General features: G+C 38.7%; 2 protein-coding genes across 4 annotated transcripts in view; both read left to right on the top strand.

Moving 5' to 3' along the window:
• rreb1b (ras responsive element binding protein 1b) overlaps positions 1-7,383 on the top strand; it is a 40,581-nt gene extending 33,198 nt beyond the window's left edge. For all 3 annotated transcript variants that reach the window (XM_077227370.1, XM_077227363.1, XM_077227379.1), the window contains 4 exons: positions 27-2,607; positions 3,019-3,189; positions 3,453-4,208; positions 5,023-7,383. In XM_077227370.1, the coding sequence (XP_077083485.1) occupies positions 27-2,607; positions 3,019-3,189; positions 3,453-4,208; positions 5,023-5,537 (4,023 nt within the window). In that variant the 3' untranslated portion in view covers positions 5,538-7,383. The remainder of the gene's footprint in view (positions 1-26; positions 2,608-3,018; positions 3,190-3,452; positions 4,209-5,022) is intronic.
• Positions 7,384-7,703: 320 nt separating this feature from the next.
• Positions 7,704-14,807, top strand: riok1 (RIO kinase 1 (yeast)). Its single transcript, XM_077227328.1, has 17 exons — positions 7,704-7,904; positions 8,206-8,422; positions 8,575-8,665; positions 8,805-8,874; positions 9,183-9,225; positions 9,323-9,415; positions 9,576-9,688; positions 9,784-9,864; positions 9,948-10,034; positions 10,762-10,899; positions 10,982-11,085; positions 11,173-11,279; positions 11,430-11,495; positions 13,760-13,879; positions 13,964-14,017; positions 14,266-14,421; positions 14,495-14,807. The coding sequence occupies exons 1-17, from the start codon at positions 7,855-7,857 to the stop codon at positions 14,597-14,599; spliced, it is 1,695 nt and encodes a 564-aa protein (XP_077083443.1). The 5' UTR covers positions 7,704-7,854; the 3' UTR covers positions 14,600-14,807.
• Positions 14,808-14,821: the final 14 nt, after the last annotated feature.

The raw sequence follows: 14,821 nt of genomic DNA, 5'->3' as shown, positions 1-14,821 counted from the left end.
CATTTTGATTCGTTTTATTTTTTCAGGTCTGGTGTGAGAGTAATTTGCGCAGATGCTCTAGCAAGTTCCATAAATTTGTTTGTGAGGTCTGCAACAAGGCCTTCCCTCTTCAGCAGTCTTTGGATCTCCACAAATCCTCAGATAAATGTAGCGCAGACACCAGGACTGAACCTCAGGAACAAAACGCATATGCTTTTATGGATGCACCCAAAGTGAACTCCGATTTCATGGATTCCACGGAGGTCAATGAACTAATACCACATGTTGATAGTACCAGTTCAGATGGGAAGAACAGTTTCATGGAGTGCCTAGGTCTCCAACACTCCTCTTTTGCTAAGCCAGAGAAATCAGAAGAGCAAATTCAGCAGGAAGTTTTAGACAGCATTCGTTTCATTTGTGTTGAGCCTACCTCAAATCTACCTCAAGAAAGCAGTAGCAGTCTCGGCATCTCTATTTTGGAGCCTGTTTCTCTTCAAGCCATGAACAAGAATGCCGCCCTCAGCCTGCTGTCGCTACAGCCTCTCCATGGGGTCGTCAGTAGTGGTATGTTTGTCCCAATAAGTGGTCAAGCTGCAGTGGAGCTGGCGGACATTGAACAAATCCTTAAGATCGCAGCATCAGTGCCATCTCAGATGTCTTTGTCTCTGCTTCCCAAAGGTCTGGGAAGTCCTCTACAGGTGGACCCCAAACAGATTACTTCCCTGAAACCTAAGCCCTTAATCACTCCTCGATCCAGCATGAGTGCCTCAACACCCCCTCCACCCGTCATGAATGCCCAACAGGCCTCATCGGGTAACATCAGTCCTAGCCTTCCACCTCAAACAGGCCAACAAGTGAGAACTACCAGACAATCATCAGCCTCCTCTTCGTCCTCAACCTCGTCCTCTCCCACAAATTGGGAGACTACTCAACTGGGGCCAGATATCATAGGAACCACAATTATCTCATATGAAACTGGAAAGCAAGAAGAGTTTGACAGCAAAGAGAAGGAATCAAGAGTCGTGGGAAAGAAAACAGCCAAGGCCGAGTACCCTTGCCGGTTCTGCAAAGAAGTCTTTTCCTTCTTAGGTGGCCTTCAGGCTCATATGCGACACCATCTGGGAGCTTCACCGTATCAGTGCACCATTTGTAGCTACGCCGCTCCTGACAAAGCGACGCTGATTCGACATCTCAGAACGCACAGCGGTGAGCGGCCATACGTATGTCGCCTCTGTCACTACCCTTTCACTGTGAAGGCCAACTGTGAGCGTCATCTGCGCAAGAAACACATGAAGAACACACGCAAAGACATAGAGAAAAACATAGAATATGTAACCACCTCCTCTAACATAAGCGGTGTCATTGGAGGTACCACATTAGACCTCCTTGATGCGGCTGGTAGCACATCTTGTCGATATTGTGGGGAGGACCTTAAGACCTACCGTGCCCTTCAGATTCATCTGCGAACACACAATGGATGTCAACGGAAGCCATTTGAGTGTAGGCAATGTGGGGTGGCATTTCTCGCTAAAAGGAACTGCATTCACCACTTACTGAAGCACCACCCAAATGTTCCAGAAAGGGAAATTGAAGAACACATCAAAAGTCTTGTACCGGTAGGAGGAGACGCCACTGCTCAAACCAACCCTCCAACCTCAAATGGGCTGGTTAACAACACCGTTCCTCAGAATGTAGGTCCCTTCTCTGGACCTGTTGAGGACCAGGACCAGCCTTTGGATTTCTCCAGCAAATCTCAAAAAACAATTGCTTCAAATGTTAAGCTTGAAGGAACATCTCCTCCGTTTAATGACTGCTCTATGGAGCCCATTGATCTCTCAATTCCTAAGTATCCTGAGAAAAAAATAATGATGAAAGAACTTCCTCAGAGCATGTCCCTGAATCATCATAATGTCAAGAAAGAAAAGACTGCTGAAACAACCCCTGGACTTCTTGCAGCTCTCCCAGTTTCCATTTCTAACCTGGCCCCAGCTCTATCCAGTGACCTTACCAAGCCCTTTACTCGCTTGAAGCCACTGTTACCAAAACCATCTTCTATTTCCTGTACTCCTGAAATGGCACCGCTGGCCTCCATTGCTCAGATCATCTCGTCTGTGTCAGCTACCCCAGTGCTGATCGAAACAGGAATAGATGTCAAGAACAGTGTTAGTGCATTGGATTTTAATACAGTAAGTGAGAAGAAGGGTCACTTAGGCACCACCAAACTGGATTCCACTCAAAATGGATCTTCTGATAACTCAAAGAAGAGAGGCAAGAAGAGACCATTTCAGGAGGAGTTCTGTGATCCAAGATTGACAACAGGTAGTGGCATTGACCTGGAGTCAAGTGGCGAGTTTCCCAGTGTAGAGAAAATGCTAGCTACTACAGATGCAAATAAATTCAGCCCTTACTTACAACCCAGTCAGATGGAGCCAATGAAAGAGGAGAAAGAGAAGCAGCCTGTCAATAAGGAGGCAAAGGAAGGACGAGAGGACAAGCCAAATAAACCTCCACAGAGCAAAGGAAAGAAGAACGCCTACTCCAATTCAGTGCAGAAAATGACCTGCCCGTTCTGCCCTCGTTTGTTCCCCTGGGCCAGCTCATTGCAAAGGCATATGCTAACACACACAGGTGAGACACTGTTTACAATTCATAAATAATGACCACATGCCAATGATGCCATAAAGCACTTTATTTACTATTTTTATTTACACTATTCTACAATACAGTAAACTAAATACCATTCTTAATAAAATAGTGTACTACTGTACATTTAACACTTTCTGTATTCTCCATTTCATTTGTGAGCCATTTAGCTGGAAGTGTTCTTCAACCATTACAGACTAATAGATCTCTGATTATCCTCACAGTAATGCAGAAAGAGTGATCAAGCATGCTACAATTAGAGGTGTTCAGTATTGTATTATTGTATGTTATATTATGTTATGTTATGCTATGCTATATTTTGATTCAATGGATCTGAGTCAATAATGTTTTGTTTCTCACTTGAGATTGTTACAGTTTTGTGCTTTGATTTCACAGGTCAGAAGCCGTACCCTTGTCCTCAGTGTGAGTCATTCTTCTCCACCAAGTCAAACTGTGAGCGCCACCTGCTCCGCAAACATGGTGTATCTAATCGGGCACTTCAAAACAGTGGATCTCGACCCAAACCTAAGGCTGACGAAGGATCCCAAGGAAGCACAGGCACTTTTGGTCAGTACCATTGTTATATATTATTATGTAGCACAAATGGTCTTGTGTGTATAACATTTGTATCTAAAAATGTGCTGATTTAACTTTTGAGATGAAGGCTTAATGTCCCATTCATAATGTACTGTAATTTAGTTGCCTTGTTTTGTTTATCAACAAGACTTTTTGCAAAATCTGTATATTGAATATTGTTACATCATTGTGAGGGTGTGAACGAAAGCAATGAAATGTGTATAGTGCTTAACAAGCTTTTCTTGTATTTGTAGAGAGTGTATCTGACACGGATTCTCCTGCAGCCGTAGATATTGCGGATATGAGCTCTGTCAAACAGGAGGAGAAAGCTTCATCCCCAGAACAAGCACCAGAACAAACAGGACAATCAGCCACTGAACAAACAGACAGCAGCACAGATCCAAACCAAACACAGCCAGCGGAGGGAAACCCTGAGAGAGTAGGAGTTGATTATGATGATGACGACTCTCAGAGCAACAAGAGTCTTGATGTAAACCTTGCTAGCAAGCTTGTTGACTTCAAGCTTTCTGGAGCAGAGCAGAACCAGCCTAAAATAGCTGCTGAACCGGTTTCTCCTCCCGACGAGTTCCCCCACACCTGTGCGTCTTGCAAAAAGACTTTCCGCCATGCAGCCACCCTCAGCCGGCACCAGAAAACTCACAATCAGGAGGTCCAGGCCGAGGATGGAGGCAAGAAGGGAAGACGCCAAAGTGCTTCACAAAACCCAATCATAGCACCCAGAAAAGAGATGGTGCAGGACGCAGATTTAGAAGATGATGAAAAGGATGAGAACAGCAGCTGTGTAGAAAGTGGAGTTGATGAGGAGGAGAAAGAGAGAGAAGATATGAGTGATGATGAAGAAGAGGCTACTTCCTCAGAGCTCAGGGCTTTGGATGAGGAGGGCGAGTCAGCCGGAAGCAAAACCGATAAGAGAAAGAAGATCTGTGCTGTGTGCAGCAAACGCTTCTGGAGCCTGCAAGACTTGACCAGACACATGCGTTCACATACTGGTAAGATCTGGAGCTTCTTAGGCTATGTTTAGACTGCAGGCAAAAGTGGCCAAAACTTTTTGGCACAGAGTTTTGCAACTCAGAGGTGTCAGCGTAAACAGCACAAACCACATGGAATCTGATCTTTTCAATTTTGATTTAAGCCACTTCTATATGTAGTCCGAAATCAGATTCAGGTCTGATGTTTTGCAATGCAATGACTTTTATATCACTCTAGATCAAGGGTGTCCAAACACTGTCCTGGAGGGCCACTGTTCAGCAGAGTTTAGCTACAACTTGCCTCAACTACCTGGACATTTCTAGTATGTCTAGTAATACCTTGATTAGTTGGTTCAGGTGTGTTTAATTGGGGTTGGAGCTAAACTTTGCCGGACAGTGTCCCTCCAGGAGCAGGATTGGACACCCCTGCTCTAGATCAACATTCGCTCAATTCTGCACTGATGTGAGTCAGTCCAAAATTTTTACATATCAGTAGTTCTTTGGTCACTCGGTTTTTATGGAAGACAGCTGCGAAGGTGGTCAGTTGGGGACAGTGAGGTATTAAAACAAACAAAAATTTCGTTGAAAGCTCTATTAAAGCAAATCCTGAGGGCCAACTTTGTTCTTTTGTTCACACTCCCAATCTGATATTGGCTGCATTAAAAAAAAATGTAACAGCCAAACAAAAAAATCTGATCCGAGGAATAAATCAGAATTGAGCACTAAGCAGCGTGAACATAGCCTTGCTGTTATTTGCCATACTTGCCAATTATAACTTTCAATAAAAAGAGACAAATATAAAGCTGATACACATAAAATGACCTTTTTGTTGTAGGCGAGCGACCGTATAAGTGCCAAACCTGCCATCGTACCTTCACCCTGAAGCACAGTCTGGTGAGGCACCAGCGTGTCCACCAGAAACCCACGGATGAAAAAGGGACCGATGAGGCAGAAATGAACGAAGAAATGGATGGAGCAAGAGATGACTGCAGAGTGCTGGAGGGAAAAGAGATCAGGTGTTCATCTGAAAGTGAAAGTGAAGCAACAGCTCCAATCCAGAGTGAGAATGAATGTGAGAAAGCTGGAGTGTCCCAAAAAATAGACAGAGATGGACACATGGAGGACCTTAAAGAGAAGCAGCATCCTGAAGATACATCTATGGAGATAAATTCTTCTGAAGAACCTCCCAAAGAACCTCAGACTGATGGGGCTGAACCGGAGGAGCATCAAACCGAGGAACCGTTAGTTGTCTCAGTAGAGGCCCAATCAGGCAGTGACCCAGAACCTGCAAAAATCAGTGTGCATAGCTGTACAGCGGCTCAGGAAATGACAGAGACGACTGTTCAGTGAAGAGAAAATTCACTGTTGCTTTTGTGCCATAGTTTATGAAGCTTCCACAAACACTAGGAGTTACAAAGCCTGGCCTTTGCTGATATGTGTCTTATAATACAGTATGCATGAAAGATGAAGACTGGAGAACAGTTTCTGAAGCACAGTGATTCTTCTATTGATGCCTTAATGGTTTTTTTTTTCTTTCTAAAAATCTGGATAAACACAAATGGACAGTAGCAATTTTAATCCTATTTATATGATTTTTAATGAATCATATAAAACCTTTATATCAATCAATTAGGAGCATTTGTATGATGAACAGAAGATTTATGTATCAGCATTAAAATGTATTATTCTTAAGTCAATATCTGTATGTTTTTAGTATCTGTATGGAATTTGTTTGATTTCTTTTTCTTTTTTTTCTTGTGGAATTGAAGAGCTGAAGTGCCTGACTTATGTTCATTATCAAGATTGGCTGAATACATGTTGGATGAAATTGCTGTTTAGCTCTGTAATTTTTATTTTCGGTGATCATCGGCCAATCAGTGTTTTTGGCAATATTTGCCTATTCTATGTATATTATCCTCCATCTTTGAGCCTCATTGACAAATGATGCAAACAACGTGTATAAATGGCTGGAAGTCTTGAAACAGCGCCTTCTGGTGGCTAAGAGTGTGAAGTATTATATTGTAAGGCCTGTGCATCTGAGAGAAGAGTGCTTCTGAGAATCACACAGTATGTATCGAATGAGTACATTTTATGTGTCTTTAAAGTGTGATTTGTGTTTGCCTTTTTGGATTTTGTGTTTGTACTGGAACTCCGTAGGATTCACTTTGACTTCAACACTGGTGTTCACACTAAAAATCAAACTTCTTTATTCAATATTTGTTAAAGAATTTTTTTTTTTAAACAATTCATATAGTTTTACACTAGTTGTTGCAAAAGAATGACTTTCATAAGGCCTGATGCCCACACAACACGTCATGTGAGATTCAGTGGATTTGACAAGTCCTCGCAGAGGCAAAATATAAGTATGTTTTTATTCATTTTGACAGCTGCAAGCCTTTGCATTTAAAGCCAACTTAAGAAACATCGTAAATTAACTGGTCTTTATATTTGTTGAAACACATTTTCCTTTTTATTTCTTTGTGTGTGCGTAATGATTTTCGTACTTGTAAATTTGTACAAGTGCATGAGGGTGTGCACAGCTATGGACAGGAAACACTGAACATTTTATGCAGGTATTTATTGATAAGTCTAAAACATGTGGTTGTATTTTTGAAAAGCCATAGAATCCAATTTGTGCAGCGAGGAGAATCTAAAAGATGAATGATGTTGAACTTCTTTGAGATTGTGAGGTTCTCTACATTTTTGGATACTTTGTACATTAGGATGCTTTGGATAATTACATCATTTGTGTGTCTTTTTGTTGGTCCGCTAATGAAACCTTCAACCAATTCATACGTTTATTTGAGATCATTGAACCATAGTGTATAATTTGATGGGTTTGACTTTATAATTATAAAAATATTGATTTTGCATGTTAATCTAATTGTAATTTCTCCGTTATTCTCTTTCTCAGGGGCTTTTAACTACACAGTTCTACACAGTGCTCACATAGGCTTCATTGTACCAAACCTTTTTATGCAAGAAATTGTAGTCATCATTATCAGTGATCATGTTTGTCAGATGGATTGCAAGTATCTGTCAGATCAATTCAGATGTAGGAAACTTGTTAATTTAGCTTTTTCAACCATGTAAAGTGAATAAATCATCCAATCATTAGGCTAAATGTACACTAAGAAAGAGTTAGAAATTAAATTGTCAACATTTTTTTCCTCAATTAAAACTTAAAACAGTCAAATAGTTTCCACATTTAGTTTTATTTCAGTAATGTGACTGGGGCCAATAAAGATTTATTTTGTTGATTTATCATTTTAAACAAAAGATGTCGTAGGCTACCACCAGTGTTACTACATGTTAATACATTTTTGTTTAAAATGGTACATTTCTGACTGCTTGGCAATGCTCTAGAAATCATCAAAACACCCTGGCAACATCCCATATCTACAATAATACTATAAGTATACAACAAGTACAATAATTAATCAACAGAGACTTTTATTGAAATCCAGTGTAATTTTGGCGTCACTGTTTCTCTCGTTGAGCCTTCTCAGCACCCTTACCCACGTTGCCGGAAGTGAGTGTGCTGTCGTGCGTGTGTACTGTATGTATGTAAGCGATAAGCGTGTATTGATAGTAGTTGGTCAACTCCCTTACATTACCTTTCAAGTTGAGATATATTTTCAAGGATTCAGACGAATTTTCCCTCGCGATGTATCAGGTGGTACCAGGCCAGTTTGATGACGCTTACGAAACGGGAAGGTTCGAACCTCGATTCATTTCAATTGATAGAGACAGATTGTCAGTCATATAACAGGGTACAGCGATCACGGAAAACAATTAATAAACTAATATGTGTACATGTATTGTGATAATGATTAAGACGACAACAGTGAATGATACAATAATTGATCATATATTAACAAAATAGTATATAATTTTGTCGTATGTTTATTGCGTCATGTTTTGTGAAGCTTTGAAATGGGTATCATCTTTCAGAGGTTCAAACTGAAATGAATGTGACTGCTTTGGTAACGTGAAGGCAATGTGTGTTATTTCACAGTGAGTCTGAAATCAGTCGCGTCCCTGATGACAAGCCCACGCTGGAGAACCGACTCGATGAAGTTACTGTTCAATCCTTTGAAAATGACACGCAAGGTGAAAATGAGGAGGACTATGATGATGATGATGAAGATGACGATGAATGGGACTGGAATGATTCAGGTGGAAGAGACTTTACAAAGCGCTACACTGCAATGAGAACTGGGAATAATCAACAGGTAAATCATTAATTCCTGACGGATTATGACCGCACATCACAAGACCAACGAATCATATTTTTGACGACAAACCTGGTGTTTCTAGGAATTTGTTTCGAGTAAATTACTGTATGTTGCATTATTTGCATGTTCTCTGTCCCCCCCACCACCAGGCTAACCGTCAAAGTTCCAATAAAAAGTCCATCAAAATGTCCACTCCATCAGACAAGGTCTTGAGGAAATATGAAAACAAAATAAACCTCGGTAAGCTTTTTATTAATTTAACTACAAATGAAATGAGGAAAATGAGAGAAAATAAGTATGTGTGTACTACAGATGTTTTCCTACAGTAAAAAACACATTCATATTTATTCTCTGTTTGAATTAAGTCTCTGCTTTACAGATAAACTGAGCTATGCTGATTCTGTGATCAATAAAGTCACTTTGATGCAAAAGCAGAAAGAAGCAGACACGTATGTAATCCTAACCTTAGATGTACTATTATAGTATTTATTCAGATTTTAAATTGGCCTCTTTTTATATTTTCAGTTGTTGTTTTTTAATATTTCTATTTTGATTAAATGTATTTTTTATAGTTTTAGTATTTCAGTCTTTCATCTTATCTTTGTTTATATTTTATCTCAGCTTGATTTAAATGAACAAAAACTATTTTTAATAGTTTTAGTTTGACTTTTTTGTTAACAATAATAACACTATCTCGAGTATGATTTCCATTCAGGTTTAAGTTTTTAAATCTTAAGAATCGCATAAATTTGTGCAGGTTTCGAGTAAAGGACAAATCAGACAGAGCTACGGTTGAACAGGTATGTTTGCTCAAGCTTCATATGTGATGATTTCACTTGAACTCCAGTGTTGTAATTGATGCACTTTTCAGTGTGATATTTTTGTGTGACCTCACAGGTTTTGGACCCCCGTACACGTATGATTCTGTTCAAAATGCTCAACAGAGGCGTCATTTCAGAGATCAATGGCTGTATCAGCACAGGCAAAGAGGCAAGTTTGTCTGAATGGAATAAAATAAATGTATTGCATTATTTGATACACTTGGGTTATTGTGTCTGTGTCAGTCATTTTACTAAGAACTAATGTTAATGTTGTTGTTTTCTTGTGCCATTCTATTTTTTTTATTTCTCTTCTGTATTTTCTAATGCAGGCAAATGTCTATCATGCAACTACTGTTAAAGGAGAAAGCAGAGCCATTAAAATATACAAAACGTCAATTCTGCTGTTCAAAGACAGAGATAAATATGTCAGCGGGGAGTTCAGGTGAGTCATACATCTTTTTTCAGGCCTTTAGTCCTATTTAGCTGCCCCAATGTGTGTCATTGAGAAGTAAATTTCTATGTTGAAATACATTTTAGGTTCCGCCATGGCTATTGCAAGGGCAATCCTAGAAAAATGGTTCGCACTTGGGCCGAGAAGGAAATGAGAAACTTGATCAGGTGAGCATTATTATGCCTTTTCTTTCATGAACCTATTTTATGATGTTGGCTTTTATCACTGATGTGAATGCGTTTACATCAAGACTACAGACTGCACAGATTCCAAGTCCAGAGCCCATCATGTTGCGGAGCCACGTCCTCGTCATGAGCTTCATCGGTCGAGATGACATGTATGTAGAGCATTTACAGATACACAATATTTCTATTGTTTCAAGGTTTTCAACTTTTCCTAGATGATACTCCAGGGCCCAGTTGTTCAAAAGTTATCTGATGGATTGGGTCAAATCTTGAGTGGGTTGTATAGAAGAAAAAAAGGATTGGATCACAAAATCCAATCTTGGTTGTGATCTGGATCTTACAAAAACTTTTGTAGTAAGATCGGGATACCTTTGATCCAAAAAATTTTGCTGATCCCAGCTTAAGGGTGGATTTCAGGAACAAAAATGTTTAAAACTTTAAAACTGGTGATGGGAGGAAAAATGATATTTTACTGCTTTTCGCACGTTTTGCATTCCGCCAAGAAACTTTGCATATGATCGTAAAACTTCTCAGGTCTTTACAAGCGAACTCAGTTTCTTGGGTGAATGCATTGCAAAAAAATAAAATAATAATTCTCAAATCTAGTATTTTTTCCATTTATCATGTCCCTTTAAGGGTTCCCTAAAGGGTTTGACTGTTTAAAGGAAATTTAAAATGGAAGGGGATGTTTGTATTGTTTTACTGTGCTGTTCTTTCCCTTCAAATAAATAGATAGTAGCCTACATTGTAATATGTGATCCCATTGAGAGCAATAGTAATCCAATCCAATTTTGCTTTGAAAAACTGGCATCTAAAAAGTTAGATGGATTACCTGATCCTGGATAGCAAAACATGGGATCTTGTTTGTGTGTTTCTCAGGCCTGCCCCTCTACTGAAGAATGCTGTGCTTTCTGAATCCAAAGCCCGGGAACTCTACCTGCAGATCATCCAGGACATGAGAATAATGTACAATGAAGCTCATCTGGTCCACGCTGACCTTAGCGAGTTCAATATTCTGTAAGCTGACTTTTTTATGCACACATGGTTTCAAAGTATCAGGTAATGTTTGTTGATGTTCAGTTGTACATGGTTGTGTCAGGTATCATAACGGAGATGCTTATATTATCGACGTCTCTCAGTCTGTTGAGCACGATCACCCTCATGCTCTGGAGTTTCTTCGAAAAGATTGCAGCAACGTCAACGGTAAGCATGTGCAACCTCATGGTTCGCAAATACATTATTAATATTAACAAACATTTTTTTTTTTATTAACTTTTTTTACTCCCTCAGACTTTTTCCAAAAACATAATGTAGCAGTTATGACTGTACGTGAGTTGTTTGAGTTTGTCACGGACCCCTCCATCACAAGTGACAACATTAATCAGTACTTGGACAAGGTCAGTTATTGTTATCATTAGTCTTTTACAGCATATCTCTTTCTTCTGATTATTGTACAATTTAAATCTTCATTTATTTGTGTGCGTATGTGTTGTAGTGTTGATCTAAAGTTGTATTTTGACTGTAATATGTTTGTGGTTTATCTGCAGGCCATGGAGATAGCGTCTGAAAGAACTGCAGAGGATAGATCCAATCAGGACAAAGTTCATGAGGAGGTGCACTTACTTTTAACAGTTCTTAACATTTTATTTCCCCGTCTTAACTTCCAGAGTTTCCATAGTCATGGAAAAAATTTCGCATTTTTAAATTGCGATTTGCAGGCCTGGAAAAGTAAAGAAAAGTTTTGCCCCGCTTTAAAATATTTAATTGGCAGGATATTGCTCTTTGTGAGTGTGTGTAGAAAAAAGGCCAATGTTGTTATATTTAACTTAAACAATTAAAAATTGTTGTAATTAATTAAAATAAAATGTTAATATTCAAAGAAAAACTTAACTTGAAAAATGTACACTTAAACTACACAAACAAAAATTATAAATGTTTCTTTGGCAAATAACTGAAGTAAGTTTAGGTTTAAGTAAAATTAAAATTGACTACAAATAAAATTACTCTAAATTCAAATGAAAATATAAAAATAAAGCTAATTCAATATATTAAAAATATTATAATACTAAAATAACGCTGGTGAAAGCTTGCTAATTTTGTAATCTAACTGTATATTCTTTGTTTATTCTGAAGCAATATTCTCATCAGTGTTCAATCAGGTATATTTTTATATTTTCTTTGATATATTTAAATCTGCATATTGTCATATCTGCACCTTAAAAGGGCACCCCAATCTTATTAAATGTATGCTTCATCTTTCATTTTAAATTCCAAAATTTGATCAATAAAATAGAGTATTAAGACCCTGTTTCATTTATACTAAAATCATTTACACTAAAAAAATTACAACTGCATTAAATAATGTTATGCGATTGTTTTAAATCTTTTTGAATATACAAATAAGAAACGTTGGAAAGAATAATACTTTTAAACATAACACTAAACCGCCAGTAGGTGGCGGCAGGCGACGTCTTAATGTGCGAGTCATTGAGTCATTCATTCAAACGACTGATTCATTCAAGAATGAGGCAGTTGTTTATTAATCTTTGACTCAACCGATTCATTCAAAACACTGAATCATTCAGTAATATAAACACTGCTCTATATGATGCTCTGTAATTCTGCTGCGATCTTTGTTTGGAACTATTTTCGCTGCTGAAACAGAAAAAAAAATCAATATTGCGTCTAAAATGTAAGGGACTTAATTTGAGCTGTTTATTGAACTGTCAATATCACATTTTCAATCGTAATGGTATTCAGGAAAACAGCACTCGTCGTGTGAGATTGCTTAACTGTACCATATTTTTACCAGAACTTTTAAAGGCAGTATGTTAACTGGGGTTTTTTTTGTGAGTGCTTCGCTCAGTTGTTTCATTTCTCCTCGAGAGGCTGCGCAAGCCTCAACAGCGCAACCTTGTTACCATCAGTAATACATTTATTATTTACCATCGATCGCAACTTACAAAAAATGTAATTAAATCAGAATCATTCTCCCATTTTAGTGATTCACTAGTTGGTTTTTTATTTATTTTTTTGTTGACGTTTTAATCATGCGACTTGTCCGTTCCGGCAAGTCAAATTCTCTTTTACTTCAAAAAATCCACTTGTCCCGGACACACGTTAATGTCGAGCCCTGATATATAAAAATAAATGTATATGAGAACCAGTCTTGATGGTAGTACTGGAGATGTTTGACGATGACTACGTTTACATGCAGCCAATATTCGGGTTATGGTCGGGTTAAGGTCACTATTCGGGTTTCTGAAACATTAGGAATAACCCGTTTACATGCGTAAGCCGAGAGAGTTACTCCTGTATACATGGAATTTGCAATATCCCGATGTAAACGGCGACGCACGGTTAGCGTGTTACTGACCTCGCTCCAAAAGTTTGCTGTGCTGCGTCTCGCCATGTTTACTTCCGGTATACTGCACGTGGGTTTTTGTATGCGCCGAGAAGTTCCTCTACTCAAAAGACCAAGATTCCTTGCGAATAGAACATGCGCAGAACAAAAATCACTATGGGGATATGCCGATACGCGTTTAAATGACCAAAAATTAGAAAAGATTGGGTTAGAAAAGGGGTACCCCAGGGATCATATCCGGGTTTTTAAAATCCGGGATATGTGCATATTCGGGTTTTTGCCGGTGTTTGCATGGCCGTGCGCGACCAGGTTATTGTTAATATTCCGGTTTTGAATGGATTATTGGCTGCATGTAAAAGTAGTCATTGTTAAATAAATATTATTGTTTGAATTCAAAGGTATCATATAAATGGAAACTCCCGGCTATCACTATAAAATATTTTTTTTGTCATGAAAATAATTGGTGGGAACCCTGTCTAACAACTTGCATGTGGATGTCTCGATTCAAAACAGGTGTTTAAGAGAGCCTATATTCCACGCACACTTAATGAAGTCACCCATTATGAGAGGGATGTGGACACAATGTTGAGGAAAAAGGAGGAGCATTCTTCTGAAGATACACACTCTGAAAATGTACGTCTCATCATCCTAAATGAACAGTTGATTAATGGCGTGAGAATTGATAAAAGTTGTTGAAATTATGCTTTTCCATTACAGATCCTATACCAGACAGTGATAGGCCTGAGGAAGGACCTTTCTGGTGTGCAAAAGGTGAGCTTGTTTTTAAAAAGACCATTTGGTATATTAAAGATTAAGCGTTAGGTTTAAGAAGCCTTATGTGGCCAAGATTTGTTTTTGCTATTAATGCATCCACCAAGTCTTTGCATAATTCTCTGTGGAGTTTTTTTTGCGTACATGGCATGTGGGAGGATTAAGGCAGAGTATAACAACAGCCGTCGCCAAACTCAAACGTCATGACAATGAGAAATCAGATTAAAAGATTTTTCTTTTTTTGGCAGGTACCGTCGATACTGGAAGACTCCACAAAAGATGGTGGCTCAAGCTCTGATGAAGAGGAGGAGGAGGAGGATGAAGAAGATGGAGAGGATAAATCAGAAGGGGAAGAGAGACAGGAGGTTGGCAACCTCAGTGAGGAAGCACAACTGGACAGAAAGGTACCTACTGGAAACAGAAAATGTCGCACAGATGAATTATTCACCTTAATAAGCTGGTATTTCTGTCTTTCAGGAAAGAAAGAAATTGGTTAAAGAAGCTCAGAGGGAGAAAAGAAAAACTAAAGTTCCAAAGCATTTGAAAAAGCGCAAGGAGAAGGCTGTCAAAAAGAAGAAATGAAAATGAATGCGGTTCGGATGACGGTGAACTGAGCTTACAGCAGAAATGCTACATGGCTAATGGTACCAGTATTGAAGCTGGGAACCTTACTGACGAAATGCCGGTCCTTTTACAATTATAAACATCTGTTGTCAGCGTCATCTAAATGTTTTTGAAACGTTTATTAAAAGTATTCTTTTTAATAAACTTATATTTTTCTCTGATCATACTGCTTGACTAGTA

The sequence above is a fragment of the Siphateles boraxobius genome, unplaced genomic scaffold, assembly GCF_051911475.1.
Source record: "Siphateles boraxobius isolate OS27281-9 unplaced genomic scaffold, OSU_SipBor_1 1, whole genome shotgun sequence".
Classification (NCBI taxonomy): domain Eukaryota; kingdom Metazoa; phylum Chordata; class Actinopteri; order Cypriniformes; family Leuciscidae; genus Siphateles; species Siphateles boraxobius.
Note: the sequence above shows the minus strand (reverse complement) of the source record. Positions and strands in the feature narration are given on the sequence as shown.